The sequence below is a fragment of the Podarcis cretensis genome (assembly GCF_951804945.1).
Source record: "Podarcis cretensis genome assembly, chromosome: 11".
Classification (NCBI taxonomy): domain Eukaryota; kingdom Metazoa; phylum Chordata; class Lepidosauria; order Squamata; family Lacertidae; genus Podarcis; species Podarcis cretensis.
In genome coordinates, this window is record NC_137180.1 from 36,343,293 (window position 1) to 36,368,318 (window position 25,026).

The 25,026-nt window shown below is 40.2% G+C and overlaps 2 protein-coding genes across 4 annotated transcripts in view; one reads left to right on the plus strand and one right to left on the minus strand.

The window, feature by feature from the left end:
• GFM2 (GTP dependent ribosome recycling factor mitochondrial 2) overlaps positions 1-17,364 on the minus strand; it is a 29,636-nt gene extending 12,272 nt beyond the window's left edge. For 2 of the 3 annotated variants that reach the window (XM_079995452.1, XM_079995451.1), the window contains exons 1-20: positions 16,901-17,364; positions 15,804-15,891; positions 15,292-15,337; positions 14,645-14,742; positions 13,800-13,925; positions 11,723-11,811; positions 10,909-10,997; positions 9,412-9,472; positions 9,083-9,268; positions 8,373-8,453; positions 6,983-7,131; positions 6,428-6,568; positions 6,237-6,336; positions 5,575-5,764; positions 4,329-4,405; positions 3,089-3,227; positions 2,804-2,989; positions 1,762-1,877; positions 768-950; positions 177-355 (exon numbers count right to left, since the gene is read on the minus strand). In XM_079995452.1, the coding sequence (XP_079851578.1) occupies positions 230-355; positions 768-950; positions 1,762-1,877; positions 2,804-2,989; positions 3,089-3,227; positions 4,329-4,405; positions 5,575-5,764; positions 6,237-6,336; positions 6,428-6,568; positions 6,983-7,131; positions 8,373-8,453; positions 9,083-9,268; positions 9,412-9,472; positions 10,909-10,997; positions 11,723-11,811; positions 13,800-13,925; positions 14,645-14,742; positions 15,292-15,337; positions 15,804-15,891; positions 16,901-16,963 (2,334 nt within the window). In that variant the 5' untranslated portion in view covers positions 16,964-17,364 and the 3' untranslated portion in view covers positions 177-229. The remainder of the gene's footprint in view (positions 1-176; positions 356-767; positions 951-1,761; positions 1,878-2,803; positions 2,990-3,088; positions 3,228-4,328; positions 4,406-5,574; positions 5,765-6,236; positions 6,337-6,427; positions 6,569-6,982; positions 7,132-8,372; positions 8,454-9,082; positions 9,269-9,411; positions 9,473-10,908; positions 10,998-11,722; positions 11,812-13,799; positions 13,926-14,644; positions 14,743-15,291; positions 15,338-15,803; positions 15,892-16,900) is intronic. The other variant, XM_079995453.1, reaches the window with a different exon arrangement.
• The window catches only part of NSA2 (NSA2 ribosome biogenesis factor), a 349,067-nt gene extending 326,494 nt beyond the window's left edge, over positions 1-22,573 (plus strand). Inside the window, exons 2-7 of the mRNA XM_079995826.1 lie at positions 17,609-17,655; positions 18,723-18,910; positions 19,297-19,447; positions 20,544-20,723; positions 21,080-21,272; positions 22,312-22,573. Of these exons, the coding sequence (XP_079851952.1) occupies positions 17,653-17,655; positions 18,723-18,910; positions 19,297-19,447; positions 20,544-20,723; positions 21,080-21,272; positions 22,312-22,379 (783 nt within the window). The 5' untranslated portion in view covers positions 17,609-17,652 and the 3' untranslated portion in view covers positions 22,380-22,573. The remainder of the gene's footprint in view (positions 1-17,608; positions 17,656-18,722; positions 18,911-19,296; positions 19,448-20,543; positions 20,724-21,079; positions 21,273-22,311) is intronic.
• Positions 22,574-25,026: the final 2,453 nt, after the last annotated feature.

The following is a 25,026-nucleotide window of genomic DNA, read 5'->3' on the forward strand; positions in this document are numbered from 1 at the left end:
TCACTGAAAGCAGACAACTGCAGTAATACAGTAGCCTGGAAGAGGTAGTTGCTTCTGTTTTACTACTTCTGTGAAAATACTCTGCTCAAATTTTGTAACTAGCAAGTATTTTACAAGATACTCCCACTGTGTGCATGCTAAACTGAAGCTACATGCTTTGATGGTAGGAAACTTACAAAAATCCACTGCTGCCTTGTTAGAGGCAATTCCTTGTTCCTCCATGCTGATACTACTGCAAACCACTCCTCTTAAGCAGAGCAGCTTGCTCTGGGAGGCTCATCACTTGGTAGCTTGCCAATTCCAATGTAAATGTTGCAGAGCCAGATGTCAAAGAGCGCAAAGCTGTTGAATAACCCTACAACAAAAACCAATAGATAATAATTACTTTTATTAAAGTTGATCCATACTAGGTTACACAACTACTACCTTAATTTTTTTTAAAAAAATCATTCCACTGGAACCATTAAGTAGTTTAATTCCTAGAAAAGCAGCCCCCGCTCTGGTTTAACTCTAGTCCAATCAAACTGGACAATATGAACTAGCAAGATGGATAACCATCGGTCTACCACAGAATAAGACAACTTTATACAGAAATCTCAGCACCATCAAAAATTATGGTTCCTACTTTTCATGAAAAGCAACAGTAGTTAAAGTTCACACTTGTAGTGTAGGCATGCCTTGCTTTGTTCAACAGAGCTGCAAAACACCCTGATAACACAAAACAAAATAAATATGCAGCATCCGTTTTGAGCACCTTACGCACATACCATCATTTCAGCCAATGGAACAGATGCAATTACAACTTGGTTGTCTTGGCGACCCTGAATTTCCTGAATGCTGCCTCTTCTCTGTGCAAGGTCACCCAGTACGGCACCAAGGTGATCTTTGCCCACTGTTATTTCCAGGTTCATGAGAGGCTCCAGCACTTGTTTATCAGCTTTCTTCAGAGCCTAACAAGCAGAATAAGAACATTCTTAAAGGCAAATGCTTATTCAGTACAGTCATCAATATGCATGACACTAACATATCACAAGATTAATTTGTAATCGCACCTTTGCTGGTTGTGCATGAGAATATCAACAGACGTAAAGCAAATAAATAATGGAACTGAATATACAATAGGCCTGGAACTTAACACGCAGTTTACTTATGCCATTGCAGCCTTGTGCGTGTCATCAAAAAATAAATAGAAGAAACCATTGGAAGGGGCTGTGCGAGATCTCACAAGAGCCTCCAGAAGCTGCTAAGCAAGGCTTTAAAAACCCTTTCTGTGGCAGGCAAAGCCTTGCTCAGCAGGCTCTGGGAAGGATGCAGTAAGCAAGGAGGGAGAACGTCTGCTCCGGATAGGTAGGGGTGCTTGAGCAGTGGTTTCCAGGGGTCTTCCTGGCTTTACATGATTTTGCCTTTTCACATGGACCCCTGGAATGTAGTCCCCGTGTAAAGTGTGGGCCTCCTGTACATCTGGAAATGGGCATATTATGATCCTGAAGATGCCGCCAACAGACAATACCAGTGGTTCCCAATTAGCTAAGGACTGCAAACCCCCTGTTTTTCGAAAGCCAAGCCATGGACCCCCTACTTTGGAAAGTTTTGATATGCCTGTGGTAGTTTTTGTTATGTGAATGGTGCCACGGACCGCCTGGGGTCCGCAGACCACCATTTGGGAACCATTAAGGGAGACTCTGTTTAACCCCTCTGTAATTCTGTTACTTTAAATGAAGACTGCTGCAAATGACCTCAGAAAGACAGTTGGACTTATACCTTTTGCATGCAACGAGAAACACAAGCAGAAACCATTGTCAGAGATGTATCGGAGTTTACAGTCACTGCATGTACCGTCACTACTACATCTTGAACTGGAAACCCCAGCAGTGGTCCTACAACATGAACATACAAAGAATGCATTAACACCAAATGAACATTTCTTAGGAAGCTAGGAAAAGGACATTTCTTAATGTCTGCCTAACATTTAGTTGACACTGATAGTAGCCAGGAACACAGAAATCTGCATTACTCTGAGTTAAGCCATTGGCCATCAAGCTCAATGCTGTCTACACTGACTGACAGGGAATCTGTTGTTTTGGTCGTCTTACTAGCCTTGAAAAAGTAAAAGCACCCCAGTCATCACTAATGATAATCTACCTATCATTAGGTAAGGACAACCCTGGCAAACGGCACCAGACACACAAGCTTTGTTCTTTTTCTTTAAAAAGAAAGAAACTGAGTAATCAAACAAAATAGAGGAATATATTTGCATTAATTTACAGTTTCCAATTTTCTACTAACCCATGGAATGGGAAAATAATAGGTATGAAGAATTCAATATTAGTCAGGCTGTGCTAACTTGTTGCACCACCAAGAGAACACCAACTCTGATCAGAAACCAGAACTGACTGCCATGATTCATCCATCAACTGACTGGATTGAGCTACCTCAGGCAACTTTTATCCATGGTTACTGCTAAACATACTTTAAAATCTCTCTCATAGAATTATCAGGGTTGCAGAGCTCAGAGTCCAGGCCACACTGCCATATGTGTTTAGTTTATTTGTTTAAAAAAAAGAAACTTAAAAGATTTTCACATACAAATTTCAGAACACTTACTTTTTGCAGTATTTTCTTCATAACAACTCATAATCAAACCCAGAAGGAAGGGGGTAGGGACAGGCAAGTGGGGTGCAGATGGGGAGGAAGATTCTGATCATTATGTTGGATCCATTTCACAAAATGTCTTTGCTTGGGCTAGGCACTCAGAAAACAACAATTCAAATAAATTCAAAATAAGGATTGAGGTGGCTCTTACCTTGAAGGTACGATGTATGGATTCCGTTTGCTATAGCTTCACGAAGGTCTGGCTGGAGCGAGTCACAGATGTTCTCCGCATATTCAATGACGGGTGCTGTTGCTGATGTTTCTCCCGCCCACGGTCTCACTCCCAATTCTACAGTCACCTGGTGGCGTTTCTCTCCTACAGTTCTGTCCAGCGTATCTGTGACAAAATAATGGAAATCCCACAGATCACACTGAACTTCTTGCCAACAAAATTTTAAGTTGTTCACTTGCAGGTCCAAGATGACAGTTACATTACCTATAGCCTTAGCAGAGTTTTGGATTGTTTCTCGGTAAGCTATCTGAAGAGGTCCGAGATAGGTCTCAAGTTTATGTTCACGTCTGATTCGGTCCTGAATTATCTCAATATGCAGCTCTCCCATGCCACAGAGGATAGTCTGGCAAAAAATGTGAAAGTAGTCTTAACAGTTACATCAAAGTCATGGGGTACAGAGGTGAGCTACTTTTATCTTCTTTCAAAAAGGATAATTCAGATGAGATTAAATAAAACCTAGATCAAGGGGAACAGCAACACAGCAGGAAGCAGATTGCATTTTTAACTGACTTCGGCCTACGTTGGCTCATTTAACTCAACTGAGAATAGTGGGAGAACTCTGCAAAACAGATTAGCTTAAACGATGTTGTTAACAGATCTCCAAAGTATATGAAAAGTATACGGCAAATCCAAAATTTCAATTTGCAAGCCAGAAATGAACTATGGGTGGAGAATTAAAGGCATGGAGAATTAGAGACATGTGAAAAAGTGACATAATATAAAGGGAATATACGAGTTTATAAAATTTTCTGGATTTAAAAACAGAATAAATAAGGACAGCTTCATAATCTAAAACAGAATGCAGGTCAGTATTAAAGTTACCAGTTTGAGATACATGTTTTTTATGCCACAAAACAAGACAAAAGAACTCTCAGAATATCCTTAACACTGGTAGCATTCATGTGGCTTCATTTATATTTTTCTCAATATTTAATCACATGTTATAAACTTATGGCCTCTTAACATATCTAAACAACTCCCCAATGAAGTAAACTGGTGCCAAGTTAAGCTGTGTGCAGTTTACAGGTAAAAGGTCACAGCTTTTAATGCAGCTATAAAAAATAAAGTTGTAAAATTTGTAACACTAATACTTGCTTGTTAAACCTCCGTTTTTGTTTCTATTTTTAAATCACATCTTAGTAATAAATGTTTCTAAGGTTATGTTACAAACCCAAATTGGTTTTAAACCAATTTAATCATAATGGCTTCCACAGAAGCAGCAGAACTGCATATTTATGAGAAGGGAAAATAATACTGTTACAGAAAACAAATTCCCAACGTTTCTCATTGGAAAGCCGTGGCACTTAGGATATATCTACATTACAGACTTGAATTGGCCTAAGACAGCATAATAGTTGTTGCATTCACAGACATTAAAAGCACAGTCAAGGAAGAATTGACATAATATTGGGAGAAGTTTAGTAATTGGCACTAAAGGTCTTACCTGCCCGGTGTCTGAATCCATCTTGACTTTCAAACTTGGATCCTCACGTTGCAGGCAAGCCAAGGCATTATCTAGATCTAAAATGAAAGTATTGACTATATATTAAGTATGAAGAGCTTAATTGGGGTTTAAGTAAACTCTGCTGAGGATTTAAATAATATGTGGACATTAAAGGTAGGAGAGGGAAGAGGCAGCAGTGTTACTGTGTTCCTTCTCCCCTTCCATCAAAAAAAGGTTGGAGTAAATAGCAATATATAGGAATAGCAAAGCCTCCAAATATAGCTAAAGTATCTTTAACTGTAATCAACCTATTAATGTTTCTGTACTGCTATACTAAAAGATTCTAGCTTCCAACAAAAGATAGGATCAAAATTCCACCAAAATGATGGAAGTAAAATAATTCAAATGCTTATGGTCCCAATGATAATTTCTCTCTCCCTCACTTCCCCTTTGAACACTATGTTGCATCGTAAGCTGGTTTTGAAACCCCTGAATCCATTTCAAGAAATCTTTTGTCACACAGGGAGCTGCCAATCACGCCCATGCTTAGGAGTACAGAACTTGTTCCTAGACCAGAGCTTTCCAAACTGTGTGTCGCGACACATTAGTGTACCAGTTGCAGTGTGTGTTGTGTGAACACTCCCAGGGCTTGAAAGGAGTTCATTTAACCTCCAGTTTGCTAGTAAAACTAAATTACTGTGTCGCAAAATGATGCATGTCTAAAATGTGTGTCACCGGCATGAAAAGTTAGGAAAGCTCTGTCCCAGACTCTGAATTAGACATTTTAGTCAATACAGCTGTCCCTTGGAAGTAGAACAGAATCTGTTCCAGAAGTCTGTTCAACTTCCAAAATGTTCGGAAACCAAAGCGCGGCTTGTGATTGGCTGCAGGAAGCTCCTGCGGCCAATCAGATGCCGTGGAAGCCCCGTCGAACATTTGGCTTCCAAAAACAAAATTTAAAAACCGGAACACTCACTTCTGGTTTTCGATCATTTGGGAACCAAAACATTCAGCAACTAAGCCATTCAAGATCCAAGGTACGACTGTACTTTAAACAACTTTTTATAAACTGGCAAAGAATATTCATCCCCTCCTCCATCCTGGATCTAAATGAGAACACTGGCCCATTTTAATCTGTCTTCTTGAACACATTGTGCATATTGAGAAACCACAGAACGTTCCATTTCTTCAGGACTACGTATGAATTAAGAGTACACTATTAGCACTTTCAGTAATTGCCTCATACCTGGTTGCCTGGCCATAGAAGGCGGCTCTATGGTACAAAAGAAGACTGGCTCTGGAATCTCAATGCCGGCCAAGATAAGATTCTCTACTTCGCTGCTTCGACCGTGCTTTGACCCCACATTTCTTCCAGCTTGTTGAGCTGCAGCCATTGCTGAAGCCTTTGACGAAACAATGGTGTCGCCAGTGGCACTCTGGGGGATGCCAAAAAGCACATGGCATGCCGTTTGTCAACATGTAATTGGTTTTCATCATTAAAAAGCACCGAAAATTAGCCAATTGCCGAAGGCGGTCTTTTCCCAGGCAAAAGACAAACCAATTTGGGATGACAGCAATTAGAGCAACTTTTTGGTTTTGCTTCAACTCACCTTCTCTAATTGTTTTTCTTTGCCAGTAGAGAGAACCATATTGAAAAAACTGCGACAAAAGCTTTTTTGATGTTTAACACATTGTTCCTTACTACAAAGTGAACCCTTTGCTAGTCAGGTTATAGCTGCAGAGAGATTCCCTAACAGAACCAACAAAAAACTTATGTCGTTAAAAAATAAAGAAGTCACTAGAGAATTGGTTTCACTTTTTCCCAGTAATATTGGCAATCAGCAAAATGTAATTCTCTACAATGTTGACGAAATTTTTCAAAAATGTTTAGGATTCATATTTCTTCACCTGTTTCAATCCAACTGTGAGGGCAATATTGCCAGCCGTTAGCGAAGAGATTTCTATTTGCTGATCAGCGAAAGGAAGAAGCAGGCGACTCATTCTCTCCCTGCAAGGAATAGCTCAGATTAAATGCTGCTCCTATTGAGGAATCCGAACAGTTACACTCTCAATCCTTTCCTCACCCCTTTCTTACTCACGTGCAGTTTTTGCTAATATTATAGACAGCTGACTGAGGCTTCATTGTGCCAGAGTAAATACGGAAGAAAACCAACGGCCCACGTTGTTTGTCATGAATAACTTTAAATGCTAGAGCACACAGGTCATCTTTATACCACTGCCTGCAAAAAGTAGTGAAGGGAAAATATAACATTAATGGATATTTTGGATGATAAAAAATAGGGCATTTTCTCTGGCTATATGAATAATCTGTTTATTGGTGCTAGTTTAGCAGAGCTAAAATAAAACTGCTTAATAGAAAAATGAGGGGCATTGTGTACCCTGTATCCTTTTAGGAATCTGCACAGGAATTACCCAGTCCTGGGCTATGAGTGCACATTGCAGCACACCAGCTGCTACTTACAATGTGTGGTCTGTGCATGCTTCCCAGGTCTATGCCTCACTAGAGCCTCTCTCTCTTCCCCAAGAACCCAGCCTATTTGTAATCTCCCATAAGATGTTAATAAACGGTTTCTTTTTCATGGCTTTCCTAACACATGCTTAAACTTATTAAAACGCATCATCTTCTTACTCACACAAAGTCGTAGCTGCGTTCATCCGGTGCAGGTAAATACCTGGTGACACCATCCAGTAATGGCTGAACACCTTTGTTTTTCAGTGCACTTCCACAGAACACAGGTACAGCTTTCTGTGCTAGGGTTACTCTTCGTACAGCAGAGTGCAGCTGCAGAGGCACAAAGATTCATAATTTTAACAATGATCTACTTAAGAGTCAAAGGAAGAGTATACAGCTCAAGCATTAACTGAGTTGCACCTTTGGATGGTATTTTGTTTTGGTCATAAGGTGTTTTTCATATACATTATTCCAGGTCCTAATGAAAAAATACTTAAGTTATGGGTTTCTGCTTGATATGCATTATGTGATAGTTATCAAAGACCTCAGAAAATTTCTTTTAGGGCATGTTCTTTTCTCAAGCCACCCTAAAAATCAAAGCAACCGATGAGTGCTATGGAATAGGCTTTCTGGCCATATTCCTCAGTCTTCACCTTGCAGGCATTGCAAGCACCTTCCTGAATATACCCTTGACCCTCAGGGTTTATAGTATTGCTGCCCACAAAAAACCCCTATCCTTTCTATGGCTTTGTAGCTACCATTTGGTTTTATGGCTTGTGGCTCTTGTTTCAACCTAAGGATTGTTTCCCATTATAAACAGAACATATTAGTAGGATATCATTTTAAAACATTTTACAATCAGGTCTTCCCATAAAACCATGCAGTTTCTAGAAAGAATTGTCTTCCTTATTAAAAATAAAAAATGTTTTAATACCAGTAAGACATGCAGCTTAACATTATGCACCCCAGTGCTGCCAAGGTATGCCCAAAGACCTAAGTGCACCCAATATCTTTTTAAAAACTATTTTTATTTGCACAGTGGGCCCTACCTGCATCCACTGTGTCCCAAGCTGCTTGTGAAACTTTTCTCACTTTCAAAAGTCATGGGACTGTATGGAAGGGGTGCAGGCAACTGTTTGCAGCCTGCCAGTTCAAAGTTCCCCTGGACTCAATGAACTAGTTGTGCGGCTCTGCATGTTGACTTGTAAGAATATTTGGTCTGGACTAAAATACTGACATGGAGCAGAAGATAACTATTCCGTCAACTGCAGGGGGGCAGTACCCTTTTATTAACTATTTCTAAATACTGTCAATACATATCATGCACGTACTGATTCACAACAGCTTTACTCTCGTCTTCCTTCCTTCCCTGCCTGCTGCCATCTCATCACTCCCCTTACCAAATCACATTCCCGCAGGTTTGCCACAGTATCCTAGCATTCTCTACCAAGCATTAATAATTTGGTTGCATCACACATGCAGGAAAAAGGCACTCTATCCTGTTATGTACAAACACAATAAAACTGTAATAATATGCAGTTATATAATAAACAACCCCCAGAGCCATGTACCTTATCAGCTGGCAAGGCATCAAAATTCTCACTGAAATCCCCAAGGACCAGCTCAGCAAATTCATCATCCAGGTCTGCAACCTTATGAAGAGAGGAAACAAATCTACACTACTGCCATTACACACTATTCAAGTTAGTCCACCAAATGCCTGTTTGACCACCTGCAAATCACCAATTGGCATGTAAAAGAATATACGAAATCTAAAAATATCGAATTTTAGAGTATTCAGCAAAGTGAAAATATAAACTTCCCCAATTCTGCTTTTAAATTTTTAGCCTCTTTATCCCCAACCCAGAGAGAACAAGGGTTGGGCAAAGGGGGGAAGAAACTCCCACAGGCAGTTCAGGTTTTCCTTGGAGAATGACAAGGCTGCAGATACCACAACATCTCTTATACTAACTAAACAGGGAACACTATTTATAGTGAACCAAAATTCAAAATTGGGTAGGAGTGTACAAATCTGCAAATTAAAATGCAGTATGTATATATGGAAATATAGAAGTTTTATCTCTCCCAGTAGTCAAATGTACAAAATTTGATAATTAAAGTATCTAGTGTATCATTATTTAAAACATCCCAATATACAATTTTATCAGAATCTCAACTTCTATGGCCAACAGTATCAGTCACTTGAGTTTTGGTTTTCAGACATATTTGCATTAATCAAAGGTCTCAACTGTTTCATATCGTATTTACTTTAGAACTTTACTTGTTCTATTAAGGCATTTCTTGCATCCCTGGCATCCCTTAGCAAGTCAGGATCATCAGTTTCTTCCAAGGGTTTCTGTTCAAAATTCTTTCCATCATCAAACTCAGTTGCAGCTCTCCAAATAATTTGGTTCATGGTCATCACGTCAACTATTCCCCTAAAGTTCTTTCCTTCTCCAATTGGCAACTGGATGCAGTGGGAAGGAGAGAACAAAAAAAATAAATAAACCCAATTAGATATAGTAGTATGAAGGAAACACCAAAGTTAAAATGCATCATGATTTGTAACTAATGCTAATTGTTTAAAAGTAAAAGTTTCTTTTACATTACCTGTAAAAGCAGAGGCTTAGCCTTCAACTTCTGCCTGATACTCTCAACTGCATAGGTGAAACTAAAGACAAATTATTACTCTTAAGAGAGAAAATCACGTCCTTATCTTTATCCAATATGTCACTCCTCCCAACCAAAAAACCCCACCTGAGACATAGTTAGGGAACTAAACAAAAACGCAGTGTTTTAGCTTAAAAACACGCCAAAAAACAAAACATCTGAGAAAGGATCCAAATGTGGAAATCTCAAGTTCAATAACAACCCTCCCAACTCATTGAAAAGTCTGATTTTTTTATCCACACGCCAAAGAATTCATCTTTAAATAATATGAACTTGTGAGCCTAATGGTTCATTAAGTTAGAATGCAAGAAACCACATGCTAATAACCAAACCCCTGGCTCATACCAGCAGCAAGGCCCATCAAACCCAGGACCTCCACCACAACATGTAGCTGTACTAACAAAGAAGTAGAACCTAGGCCTGAGCATCAGCAGCCACAGCTACTGGCTGGGCAGCAGCTTGCTATACTGGCTAATAGTAACAAGCTGCTGCCCAACCCCTGTTTAGTAATAGAGGTGATAACCTGGAGTCAGCAGGTAAAGTCATGGTGCAGAAATTGTGCCCATGTACACAGTCACATGTACCACTCTGGCACGTGAGAAGCTGCTAGACACACAGGAAAACCAGGGCAATAAATGAACAGACCAACACTTTCACCATCCGGGAGTCCTGTTTGCAAGGCAGGGTCCCATAAACATTTGAGACATTGCATCTCAAGCAGCTCAATCTTTTAAAGAAATTTCTAGGTTACCTGTTAAGGTCAAACTTTCACAAACCAGCTTCTAATGTATAAAACGCAATACCAAAATTGAATCTGACAACAATAAAACCAAATGCAGTTAACAACCAGCATAAGCACCTTAAAAAAATTCCAGCCAACACAAAGCCTATTTAAAAACAGCTAAGCCCATCTCAGTCCAACAAAAAGCAACTCAAAACAAACTGGGCCTTAGAGCCTTTCTGAAGACCTGAATTGATGGGACCATATGTACATTAGTTGGGATTTTCCACAAACATGGTAGGACTAGGGTGTCAGTTATGCAGATTAAGTATATATTTTGCAAGCATTTAACTTCCTTATCTGAATATTTTAAAACTGTCTTGGAAGTATCCAGGTTTTTTAAATTCACACCATTCTTTTTTCAAGCTCACCTTTTCATACATACTTATATCTAAGTTATTTGTAGAATCAAAGGATGAATCAAACAAATATTGTAAAGTTACCCTGTCTGATGACCAGGAAGCATCCCAAGCAACCAGGCAAGTGAGCATTTTTGTAAATTTCACATAAAAGGAATTAAAGGAACCACTGCACAGTTAACATTCATGTGTTGTTAAGTCACACGAATCTTGATCAGAAATCACCCTAAAATATAATACAATCGATCAGCCTTTCCTTGCTTCACTGACCCTGGTAAGAAATAGACATCTTAGTACCTTGCTCCATTTTTGTCCATCTTGTTTAAGAAGCAAATCCGTGGAATGTGGTGCTTGTCTGCCTGTCTCCACACTGTCAAAGACTGAGCCTAAGGCAAAGATGGAAAGTGTCAATCCTTTCGGCGAAATGGGTGCCTGCTGTCACCTACAATTGTGTAAATGCTTATTTAACACTTGCAATGTATGAGGCATCAAAATGGGCATGGCTCCTACTCAGAAAGTTTGCAGTAAGACAGATGAGACAAGATGTGGAGAAGTCAAGAGACTGAGCGGCAAATGAGATGGATGAGGAATGGAGGGGGTTGGATGGCAGCTGACAGGCACCTTCAAAGTACTGGAGTCTTTAAAAAAAAAACTGCAGTCAATCTGCAATATATGTCACTGAAATCAGTGTGTCATTAAAATCTCTGGGTATGGTACTTGTTGGGCAAACAACAAGGGACATGCCCATCTTGCATACTTCAAGAAGAATCTCACTGGCTGATGCTGGAGAAAGAATGCTAGTCCAACACAGCATTTCTTAAGCTATCATGCAGATGATGCCATTTTGGATCCTCAGATTAGATCCTCAGGATAAACGTTCATAGCTGTGGGGTCAGCTTTGACGGATCACTGACCACCCCCAAAAGGCTCTTGTCTTGCCTTTTCCTCCATCTGATGATGTATAGCAGACATACGCTCTCCTTATAATGTGAGGTAAGCATTTGCTGGTGGAAGTGAGCATCTAGGACTTAAGTTCTCATCAGTTAAAATCATGGCTATAGAAACAGAACTAAAGTGAGGTAAAGTCACAGCACACTGTGCTCATTCTTACTTCCACACCAGCCGAGGCATCAAATACAGCCACTGCTCCATCCAGCACTCTCAGTGAACGTTCCACCTCCACTGTAAAGTCCACATGACCTAACATACAATTTACACAGAGAAGTAACAGAGATCATAAGAACAGTAATGCTTTAACAATATTAGAAAGGCAGCATGTCTTCACCTAATAACTTTTTACTGGTTTGTGATGAATAGGAACTCAGTCTAAAACCAGACTAGACCCTCTTGGATGAAACTGATGATCTACACCCATTCCAGCCTGCACCCAGGCCTGGTTTGGGGACACCCTGGTGGATGAACTTCAATAGAGAGCAACAGCAGGTGTGTGATCCTATTGATTCTCCAGGATCTCTCAGCAGCTTTTGACCCGGCTGACCACTGTCTCCTCCTGTATCATCTTTGTGAAATGGGAGGGCACCGTTTTACAGTGGTTTTGCTCCTATTTACAGGGTCAGTTCCAGAGACACCTCCGCCCTCTGTTAGCTGATCTGCAGAGTGCCAAAGGGGAGGATTTTGTCCCAAGTGATATTTAATATTTATATGAAGTTGTTGTGGGCTGCCATTAGGCAATCTGAGGGAAAGTGTCACCAGCATGCTGAAAATATCAGATCTATTTCTCTGGAACATCTGAATCAGGAGAGACCATGCATGTCCTAAACCGTCTTTGGGTGCAGCCATGGGATGGAAAATAACTAATAAGACTGAGATCCTATGATGGGTAGTTCCAAGTTCCTAGAATTGAATTGTGTTCTGGGTGGGTTTGCACTTCATCTGAAAGAGCAGAAGTGTAGCTTACGGGTGATCCTAAATAAATCACTGTCACTAGCCTGGTGAATTCAGTGGCTTACACATTACCTGAACAGAGATAGCATAGCCACTATGGTCCATGCACTGGTTGTTGTGGCTAAAGTCTTTGAGGGCACAAACTGGGAAATACTGGTTCATTCTGGAAAGTTCTGTTCTTTTCTGCTGAGGCAGCTGGAGATATGATGATTTATGTTCTGTTATCTCAAGGTTACGCTGAACCAGACAGATAAATCTGTGAGCTCAGTGGGCTGGTTTCTCATTCTTAATTTTGTATTCTAACCCTTCTGAAGGGGTTTTCTTTTTTTTTTTGTAATGAAGTTGGAAAACCTTTAGTAAAATTTCTTCTTTTGCTAATGAACTTTGCCTCTGCGTGATTTATCAAGAACCAGACACATCCACTCCAAACAAGCTTCTGCAGCACTGATATCCACCAGGACATGAAGTACCTTGGAATTTAAGGCCAGATTGTGTCACTGGTAACCTCGCAATTACACTACCGTAACACACTGTATGTGGAACTACCCTTGTGTCTGGTTCAGAAGCTGCAGCTGATGCAAAATGCAGCTACTAGAGTGCTTAGTGGGTTGAAAGATCTGCACTGGCTGCCTATTAGCTGCCAAGCTAAGTTCAAAGTTTTGTTGCTGACATTTAAAGTCCTAAACAATTTGGCACAACGATACTTAGCAGACTATCTCCCATGGTACAGACCAAACTGATACTTAAGATCTCCTAAGAAAACCCTACATGTCATTCCATGTCCAGTGGATTATCACTTGGTGATAGCACCCACTCTCTGAAAAGAGCCACAGACAGTAATGCTTTTAAAAGTCTGTTAAAAACTTATGTCTACCCAGGTTTTCCTGGACTCTGATCCTGAAACAGACAAAATTATAAACACAACATGCATCAAACAGATGATCCAAGAACAAGCATATGGCCTTTGTGGATTTAGCCAGTGACATTATGAAGCCAACTTACTTAATGATGTGAGGGTTTTTATAGTAACAGACCATAGTCAGCAGGAATTTCTCCAGCAGATAGAGAACTTTTACATTCTTGCACAGCTCCTATTCTTTTTAATTGACATGATACAGGGGAAATTCCCAGGAAAATTACACTCACTATATAAGTACATTAATTGAAAAGTGGAAGTTTCCAAGACTTCATCAAAATTTTCAAAGCTACACATTTTCAATGCCATCTGAGGTTACTTGGTCACGATTGCCTTGACTTTATCTCGCTCACTCAAAATAACATACCTGGTGTGTCTATCAGATTTATTCTGTAGCCCTTCCAATCGAAAGTTACAGCAGCAGATTGAATGGTAATGCCACGTTCTCGCTCCTGTGCCATGAAATCTGTGACTGTGTCACCATCATCAACATCTGATTAAGAAAAAGAATGTAGCTTTTTTCAGTTTCTCCTATCTAATGTCAAAGACTGGGAAAGCTGGTTAGGATGCCAAGTACATGGCCTTGTATAAGGGCAGCAGTATTCCTGCACCAACGGAAATAGAGGTCCTTTCCATTGAATGGATAGGTGAACCATGCAAGGTGCTGGACAAACATCAGGTGGGAGAGGTAGAATGCATTGCAAGAAAATCATGGCAGGGGCAATATACGGTAAGTAAATAGCTCATCCTTAATGCCACGGTCAAAACCTCACTTTGTATGTATGCAAAGCTGCATTTTAAAAATGCAAATGATAACATAAGCCAAACCTTAGTATCAGTGCAGAGCCCCATACAACAAGCAGAACAGATCCTCCTACACACAAAGAACAGAAATACAAAGAACAAACAAACAAACAAAAAACCTGCAAACAGAGCCCCATAACCTCCATGGACATGCCCATAAACTCTTCCTGTGCCAAACATGGGACAGGGCAGTGAGCAGACCTCATAGGGAAAGCACTCAGGAACCCTGGAAAAGGGACCCCAGAAAGGGAAAAATAAAATGACAACTAGTCTGCACCAGCACAAGAAAGGTGACAGCCAACTTAACCTGGGGCAGAGGCCTGAGTGGTGCAATACTTTATATGTGTGTTCTCCCTCTATAAGAATGATAACACCAATTTTAAACCGTAGCAGATTTTGTTAACTAACCTCCTAGGTTTCTTATGTACCCAGAATAATACAGCATCCTTTCGGTGGTAGTTGTTTTTCCTGCATCTATGTGAGCCATGATGCCAATGTTGCGGATTCTGTTTAAGAAAAGCAAAGAATTCCCATTTAGCACCCAAGTATTTAAGGCAATTATAACTTTACAAATAATACATAAAAAATAACTTTGCTCATCTGTACATGAACAGTCTTTAAACCCTAGGGGCTGCATTCCAGTGGTGAGTAGGATCAGAGGCACAAACAGGCAGAGCAATAGATTTGACCTTTACTTTTGTACCACAGCCATGCAAAAGTCAAGAGAAGTTTGTACACACCCATTTCTTCATCTGAGCAAGTAAGAGGTATTATAGTTCAATGACATTCCAGCCAGACAAAACACAAAGAGAGTATGGAGCATGGCTGGACAGGGGCTTGGCCTACAGAGAGTTGCAAGGGCCAAATAGAGAGACCTGGAGGGCCACATCCAGCTGCTTGGCCTGGTTCCCAGCCCTTTTTTAGTACAATATTTATTGTGGTTTTATGGAATGAATTCTTTTCTGTTGAATTTTAATGTAGCCTACCCTAATACCAATGTGTGAAGGGTAAAAAATAAATAGGAAAAATAGAATATATGAAAATTAATTACTTACTTAGAGGCAGGTGGAGTGATAATAGAGCGCAAAGATTTTACTTCACCTGTTAAAAGAGAAGCGGCCAGAGCATTTATAATGTTTCCAATGAGTAGAAGTCACGTTTCACAGCACAAGCATCAGTACCAATCACAGATCCTCCTGCACTTGCGTCTACTACTGAACATGAGGAACACACACACACACACACACACACACACACACTTTTTTCTCTGGCTGATGTGATTATCAACATTGTCAACTCTGAAGGGTGTCTCCTCACCCCCATGAGAAAACCTGGATAACTCTGTAGACAATACCAAGTCTGACTTGGTATAAAGCAGTTCCCTATGTTCCTATTATCAGCTACAAAAATAATTCCATATACAGAACCTTTACATACAGCAGCAATAATACTGGCATGTAACAGTTATGCACAGAAGCATATTTTCATAAATACATCTCATTCCTTTTTATCATATTATAGTAGATATGTATAGAAAATGTAAGCTGGGAGTGGGGGAAGGAATTACCTGCTGGATAACTGTAACTTCTCTGAAGAGTCAAAGAACCTTTGAAGCATTTTACAGCTATAATTCTTGATTTTCTGCAATACATACACTTCAAAAGGGAAAATCACAATTAGAGAAAGCCAACACACCTCACCAAAATAATTTTATCTACACAATACATGTCACTGTCAGAAGACCAATGCTGATTTTTCCAGCTAGAACTAGCTAGCTAGTTTTAGATATCTTAAGCATAAGTCACAGATACAGCCTAGGTCAACCAAACATAGAATGTTAACATCCAGCAAAAAAACCTTGTAAGCTTGGTTAATTACATACTCTCCCTGAAAAAGCAGGTTCATAGATCCACCTGGCACTAGAGGCCCAGGTGTCCTCAGTAGCTATAATTAAGTTTTAACAGCTTCAACTGATAACACAGTTACAGCTGTTTGTGGGCCAGGACAGCCATAATCCATGCACTGGTAACCTCCAGTTTAGATTACTGAATTGTGCTGCATGTGAAGCTGCCCTTGAGGTTGGACCAGAAGCCGCACCATATTATATGTCTACTATGGAAGGAATTGCACTGGCTGCCAATTAGCAACCAAACTAAGATCAATGTGTTGTTTTTGGTATACAAAGCCCTATGCACTTGGGGCCAGGATATCTTATGGTGACCTCAGCCCTTATATATGCAATTAATCATTGCTCTCTGCAGTATAGGACCTCCTGTGGATACCATCTCATCAGAAGGTCTGTCCAATACAGAAAGTGGCCCTTTTGTGTGGTGGCACGCTTTGTAACTTTCTTCCATTACACATCAGACAGGCACTATTTATGCATTCTCTTTCTGGCACCTACTGAAGACCTTCATTTTTCAATAAGCCTTTTAAGTGAAATATCTTTATTCAATCTGAAATTGAAATATTGCATATGCTGTTTACAAATGGAATTTTTAATTGCTTTTATTGTTCATGTCACCTTGAGATATTTTCTGGGTGTTTAATAAATAGAAATAAATACATGCAAAAACAGTCTACATAATACTATCTGTGTAACACTGACTATTAACATACTTTCTAGTTTAAAAAAAATCAAAATCGATGAGGGGGGAGACTTACCACACTGTGTAAACATACCACTTTGAGGGGACCCAGTAACAATTTCCTTGTATCTCGCAGCATACCTATCTAGTATCCTGGTCACATAAGCAACTGCTACGGGTAACGGCGCAGAGTTGAGGCGAGCGCTTTAAAAAGCCTATTGAAATCGCTGGCCAAGTTCTCTTCAACACAAACAGGCACCGAATTAAAACCGGTTTTTGTTTCTTTCTTTTTGGTAAGTAAACAGTCCAAACATTCCTTTTAAGAAGCGGCAGCCAAAACGCCGCCTCCGTCAGGTAACTATTGCGTGAAATTCTGCCTCACCGCCGCCCATCGCTTCGCTCTTGAGAATAAAGCATAATCTCCGAGCAGAAAAGGACTCGCTGCGCATTCCTAGAAACTTCCGGTTTAGTCTCAGCGTGCCACACGCGCTACTTCCGCCGGATGCTCGCCTTTCTAGTCCTCCCTCCTTACTATTCCGTTCCGGAAGGCGTTTATTTTTAAAAAAGAAGTCCTTGGATTTCGCAAATCAGCCTCTGTCCATTTCCCCAGACTCCAAACTGAGCAGAGCAGCGGGTGGGGAGAAGAAGCGAGACGCCAGACACACGGGTCTCCTTCGTTGGAAGCGGAACGCCAGGAAGCGGGACGAGTTGCGAGTCGGGGCCGCTTGGCGGTTTAACCCTCCTTTTCCTTTCGGGTCTGGCGGCCGGGAAGGAGAGTCGCCGAGAGTCCCGCGCCGAGTCTAGTCCGTTCCGAGGCACCGCGGCGCCATGGTGAGTAGCAGGAGCGAGGGGCTCGGCGGGCTCGCCTTCTTCGAGGGAGGGCGGGGGCGAGAGACCTCTTCCTTTAGATTTATCAGTCTCCACCTTACATTAAGACGTGCGACACCGGTATAAAGCTATTTATTTGCTTATCATTAAACGAAAGCGAGGCCCACTCACTGAGGATAAGGCTAGCCGTGCTGCCTTATGTTCTGCTCTCAGCCTGCCTCTGAATACCCGCTTGTGGGCTTCCTTATAGGCATCTTGTTGGCCTTGCTGGACTAGATGGGCCTTTGGTTTGATACAATTGGGCCCTTACGTCCTTATTTAACTTAAAAACGCATCAAAATACAGCTTATGCTCATTATTATAACGTAGACAAGGCACATCTCTCATTACGCTATACCTAAGGCTGCTTCCCTGGAGAAAAAACCAAGAGCAGAGGGGTGACTTACCGTTAGTTACATTAGTACATTGCTATTTTTAGGATTTTTGTATGTTAACTACTTTTGTAGTGGTCATTTGTTTTGGTTTTCTGTACACTGTTTAAGAGTTGTTGTTTTTTAATATACTAAGCAGTATAGTAGTAGTATAAATAAATAGATAATCCTATCGAGCTCAATGGGATGGACAGCCAAGTAAAACTAAGCAGGATTTCTTACATCATCATCAACTGACAAAGTAGTTAAACCGGTTTGATTTTTATCTATTATTGTCTACTGCATCAGTTTAAAAAATCTGAAGGTCCTTCTATGGGCAGTCTTTGACCCTTGAACCCTGGGTAATTTCAGGTATGGTAACTTCAGGTCTATATAAAAACATAATAAGCTAAAATAACAGTGCATAGTGGTACAATTACATTGAAATAATTGGAACTTATTAGGATGAATAAGGGATTTTTCTTACTGAAATGTTTCTGAAGTGAAAGTGGTAATAGTAAATACAAGTTCCAACTTTCACAAAGTATTTCATAGTCATTTGGTTGGTTGGTGTGTGTGTGTATAAAAACAAAGCTCTTACAAATGTTTACTGTTGACATTTTTAAAAAACTGAACATTTAATTTCCTTGCACTTTGCAGCCACAAAACGAGTACATAGAGTTACATCGGAAGCGATATGGTTATCGTTTGGATTACCATGAGAGGAAGAGGAAGAAAGAGGGCCGTGAGGCCCATGAACGCTCAAAAAAAGCTAAGAAAATGATTGGACTGAAAGCTAAGCTTTATCATAAACAGCGCCATGCAGAGAAGATACAGATGAAAAAGACGTGAGTGGGCTTTTTTTGTTCAGCTAAACTTCTTTGGTATAGTGAAAAATTGATATAGTTCAGAACTAGCTCCACTGGAAGACAAACTAATGATTACTCCTTGAAACTTACTGTTTGCCTATTACTGGGCTTTTATAAACCTATGCCAAATGTACGCTTCCTTTTTAAGCACTGTGTAACTATCTCAGACAACTGTTAGTCTTCTGTTGACATTAATTTTGCATAGCTTGTTCTGCTGAGTTAGTCATGTTCTCTGTTAGGAAAAACATTGTGACTAGTATAAAGCATGTGTTGATGTAACTATTTTCGATTGACTTTGATTCCCACCTGAAACTTCGCTTTTCAATTAAAAAAAATAATAATTTGTGGACATTCTATTTATCTAGTATTAAGATGCATGAAAAGAGAAATACCAAGCAGAAAAATGATGACAAGACCCCAGAAGGAGCTGTGCCAGCATATCTGCTGGACAGAGAGGGTCAGTCCCGAGCTAAAGTTCTCTCCAACATGATTAAACAGAAGCGAAAAGAGAAAGCTGTAAGTATTGCAGAAGTTCAGTTTATCACTATTTGTCAAGCTGTAAAAATACTGATTTTCAAGGTGGTGGCTCTGGTATCTGTTCAGGGTATGAAGTACACACATACTGTTCTCCATTTTCAGTTTTAACCAGGCAAACTCTCCTGTGTATCCAGTGAAGAATTATTGGACTTGCCAAGACAAATCTATGACTTGCGCTAATATACTGTGTGCAGTATACTTGCAGTTTAGCAACTCTCTGCTGCATATCATACTCCAAAAGCTGATTTAACTTCTACTCATGAACGTGTGGGGTTTTTTAAAAATAAAGGTTGTATATGGTTGTATCAAAACCTAGTTGGTCTAGGTTTCTGGGTAAAATCCAGTGTTGTGCAAACTCGTTCAGTGGGACTTCTCCTCCCCATGGTAGGGTCATGCACACTGCCTGGTGCTCCAGAGCAGATGAGGGGCGAGGGGCATTGCATTGCATTGCAGAAGGGGAAATGTCCCTAGCTATGGACTTGCACCTTGTCAGAGATGACCGCCCCCAAATAAGTTTCAACACGCAGTAGCAGTATAATTCCTTTCTCTGCAAGGTAGACATTTCACGGAGATCTGGAGTAGGTAGAAGCTAAAGCACTGTACAACATTGAAAAAATCAGCTCCTGTGCAGGTGAGGGTGAAGAGGGTAGCAGCACTCTGTGGCACTGAACTTTGGAGAAGGCAAAAGCACTGTAATACATGCTGTGCTTCTCCCGGCTCCAAAACCCAGATCACTATGAGCAGAGCCTCATGCCATAATCAGCTTTGAAGTACATAAAAGCAATAGATCTCTTCCGTCCGTTTCAGAGCCTATGAGACCTTCTGTCCCCCATGTCCTCTGGAATGAGCAGAGGACTAAAGGCAAAGTGTTGGTGGTAATAACAAACGATGATTGGCTAGTAAATCAAGCAAAAATGTGCATACACCTGCACAACTATAGTATTTTTTTCCATGTTTTCAGATGGCAGTCAATTTTTAACAAGTAGTTAGTCTTGACTAGTTAAGACAGCATGTTGTTCATTCTAGTTGTTCTCCGACTTTAGCACTCTAACCATTTCTTGCTGTTTCTTTGCAGGGGAAATGGGAGGTCCCTGTACCCAAGGTTCGTGCTCAGGGAGAAACAGAAGTGCTCAAGGTGATCCGTACAGGAAAGAGAAAGAAGAAGGCTTGGAAGAGAATGGTTACTAAAGTGTGTTTTGTTGGGGATGGCTTTACCCGAAAGCCACCTAAATATGAACGTTTCATTCGGCCAATGGTAAATGATTTGATTGTTTGATTATTCTTTAAATAAGTTGTTGCTCACTTCACGATTATCATCCTTGAGTGGAGAAAATATTAGCAGTTTCAACAATGTGGTAATAGAACATTTTTCTTTGAACTGATAGTCTTATCTACATTTCAGAACTAGGTAGCCAGTAAAACCTTTTGTTATATTTGCAGGCATTGGATAGCACAGTAATTTACACACTAAAAAGTTAGCATTTAATACCAAACATCTAACAGAGACACCTCTAATTTTCTGCACTGTTAATTTGATTCTTGAAGCACCATCATGGCTAGTTATGTTTTCATCTCTGTTTAGTGTTACAGCAATCTTTTCTTACCTAACAGGGTTTACGATTCAAGAAGGCCCATGTAACACATCCTGAACTTAAAGCCACCTTTTGCCTACCTATTCTTGGTGTAAAAAAGAATCCCTCTTCTCCTCTGTATACATCTTTGGGGGTAATTACAAAAGGTACCGTCATCGAGGTGAATGTGAGTGAGCTTGGTCTCGTGACACAAGGAGGCAAGGTCGTCTGGGGTAAGTATTGAAATATCAGTTACCAATCTTAATGTTAAAACTTATGTGTAGGGTTTTTTATTGCATCAATAGGGAGGGGGAATTTCCTCTCAATGCAAACAGTACCTTGAGATGAGTGATTTTCCTCAGGCCTGCAATAGGAGAACAAAATTATATTCTGCCTTCTTGCCTAACTGCCCAACACCAGCATGAAGGATACAAAATATTTTACCCCCCACTCCCATGTACAGTTCTCTCAGTCAAAGTCTGAATATATTTTTACATGTCTTGTGGTATTGTTAATTTGGCCTGAAACTACATTGTGAATGAACTAGTCTTATTTCTAGTCAAAATAAGACTAGCATCATATTACATGTTACATTAAACTGCATTGTCCATAGCTAATTGTAGGCCCCAACTCTTACATCAAGACCTGACTTAATTAGCCATTCAGTATGAAGCCTTATTATCTTCGAGCTTGGTGGAAAGGTGCACTGACAGGTGGCTATGTCTGCTGGATAACAGCCACAGAATCAGGCTAACTAAATAATGGGTTAGTTCAGTGATAACAGAGCTCTCCTCCTTTAGGATGTGAAATTTGAAGTTCCCTTTTCTTCCAACTTATTTCCTTGGGTCCTCTGTTTAAATTTCTTATCTTTTATTTGTTTCATTTTTAAGTGCTGCCTCCTTGCCTTTAAGGCCTTTTAAGGTTTCGATTTGTCTATTTGATAAACATATCCACATATGTGGAGACTGGATTCCTTTTCATTATTTTGTGAGAGGGTGGTTTAGTGTTGTGGACCACTAACACTTCTGCACAACTTGACATCTGCACCTTTTGCATCTCTGAGATGAGGCATATTCCCATGAGAGGGAGTGAACAGTGGAAACTTCTCATCTCCACTGTAGGCCAAGGACCAAGGTTGACCAGCCAATAGGCCATGCCTACATTAAAATTGCTGTTTAGAAAATAAATGCATGAACATATGCCATTTCTATGAACAGAAGTGCAGCTTATTCTCACTTTAGTAAGTGCTAATATAGTTCTTTCCCATTTCAGGAAAATATGCACAAGTAACCAACAATCCAGAAAATGATGGGTGCATTAACGCAGTTCTGCTTGTCTAAGTGGCATCTTACAGTCTTGGATACACACAGTTACTTTTCCAAGGAGAACCATGACTTCCTCAAAACATTTGCAGATAAAGAACTTGTTGTGTCAAATCATCAGTATGCGAAGTCAGGAAATGGATTCTAAGAACTGTTTTTCACTGAACCTTACCATCAATAAAAGGAAACCATTGTGGGCCCAAACTAACTAATCCCAATCATTACAAGTGTTTGACTTCTTGGAAGTGGCTTATTCTGCATTTAGCAGTTAGATAAATTCTAGGAGACTACTCTTGGTAAACACATGAGCAGAGGTTGGTTAGAATAGAACAGAAGGGACAGTAATATCAGATACTTAAGACTTCAAAGACAAGTGAAGTTGATATGGGAAACACAAAGTGTGTGTGGGGGATTCACATTACTGTCAGTGTTTGTGAATGCATGAAGATGGATTGCAGGCATTGGCCATGCCAGTGCATGTGCCTGTTGTCCTGGCCATATATGTTTGGCATCAGAAACATGCAGGGCTCCTTCAGCCCAAGAAAGAACTTTTATTGTCCTAAGATTTGCCCCAATAGAGGAACCATACAAACATCTCCCCTTGATGCTGGTATTGCTAGAGTGCGTAGTCATTTCCCACATTAATAAAGTAGGAAAGAAACACATCTGCCACCTATTCCTAATTTAAAGGAAATTAGAAATGTGCTAAAGATAGAATTCTTTGAAAATGCTACTCAAAGGCTAGTAGGTACAGAAATGCCAAATGTCAAAGCAAAGATCAAGCAATAGTTTGTGTGGAGCAGTGAAGTGAAAAATGTTACAGCACATTTAACAAGGCCTAAAGTTTAAATACATTTGAAAGTTCCACTTGTCTACTCACTTGTTTAACTTTAGCATAACAGCCCTATATCTTGTACAGTAGGATACAGAATAAAAATTCGTACTGAAACAAAGAAGCTCATAATAAAAGAAACAGTAAAAAATACAAATGCAGTTAAATAACAACATCAACATTAATGGTTTCAAAAGCAGCAAGACAGATCTAAACGGCAGAGCAGAGAAGGCACCCAACAGACTTTCATGACAGCCTTTGAGCTCAATTAAAAACAGCCAAGTTGCAATGGACCGCTACAGTCCTCCCTATAAACCATCCCATAGAACTGGCACAAGAACCAAGAAACCTCTTGCAGCTAGTCAGTACCCAAACTTCAGTAGGTGGAGGCATACACAGCATGGCTTCAGACGTTAAAGAAAAAGAACAGAAGTGGGTACATAAAGTGTGTTTTGTAGTTCACTAAATAGTTTGAGGTGGACTACAGGTAAGTGTTTACCTACCTTTGCCATATGCACTAGCATATATCCAAGTGCTTGTGTGATGCATGAATATTGCACATATGGAAGTGCAGGTGGAACACTGATACCTGTGGCTTGTGTGACTATTTTAAAATAAATAATCCACTAGCTGCACATTAAACAGAAAGATTAAGCTTAAAAGCTTACAGAAGGCATTTTAAGATTTTTAGTCTGGCTAAGAATAAGCAGCCTGCAGTTTGCATCTTGGAACTGAGTCTATAGTACATGCTAACCTCATGGCTATAACATAAGAGCCTAGGTTCCCCCTCCCCAGTCATTTGCTTTTGTGTAACAACTTGCCTCATCAAGAGTCCCGGAGACCTCACTTGCCAACAATATTGTGGAGATTTTGATCGGCCCTTAAAAGTATTTCCCAACTGGATCTTGAAGTTGCACTGGCTGCCTGGGGACAAGAAACAGCCAACATTATTTTATACAAGGAAATACTTGGGGAGGTTGTGTGTTGTCTATTAGTGGGTAGTAGAAGATAACCAGTAGCATAACTCCTAGTAGTAGTAACTGGAGTACAATTTCTACCCTAGCACATCAGTTTATACAAGTGGTTTGTTTTTAGATGTCCTTTTTCTCATATCAATGAACTTATCACAAGGTATTGACAGAAATCATACGCAGCCCTACTTGGGATTCATTAGAACTGTTTCCATTCAGCACAGGTTATTTGATTCAATGTTTAACATGATGTAGACTAGCACAAACAATGCCAGTCTACAACTTTCAACAGGCAGCAGCTACTGCCTCCTGGATGAGCACTCAATATGGTACCCAGCAGCTGTCAGTCATGCCGGCTATGGCTGATGGGTGTCCAACCATCTGAAGGGCATCCTGTTAGCTTACTGCAGGGTTCCCCAAACTTGGATCTCCAGCTGCGTTTGGGCTACAACTCCCACCATCCCTAGCTAGCAGGACCAGCAGTCAGGGATGATGCAAATTGTAGACCAAAAACAGCTGGAGACCCAAGTTTGGGAAACCCTGGCTTTCTGAGACTACCATTGTATTAGCTATTTTGGGGGTATACATTACATACATAGGTGAGAATAAAAAGCACATTAACGTTTAGAAGAGAGAAGACCTCAAGCCACTGAAACCATTGAGAAAATTACAAAACAATTTTAATTACTGCTGAAACACAAACAATATATACTAAGAAGGGTCAAACTGAAAGACACCAAATAACACTACTGTACAACAACATCACATGAAGAGATTGACGAACAACAATTAATGCCAAGTTTGTGACGATTCCCTTAAACTGAAGACTGAATTCTGCAACAGTACTGAAAACAAGGAGCTG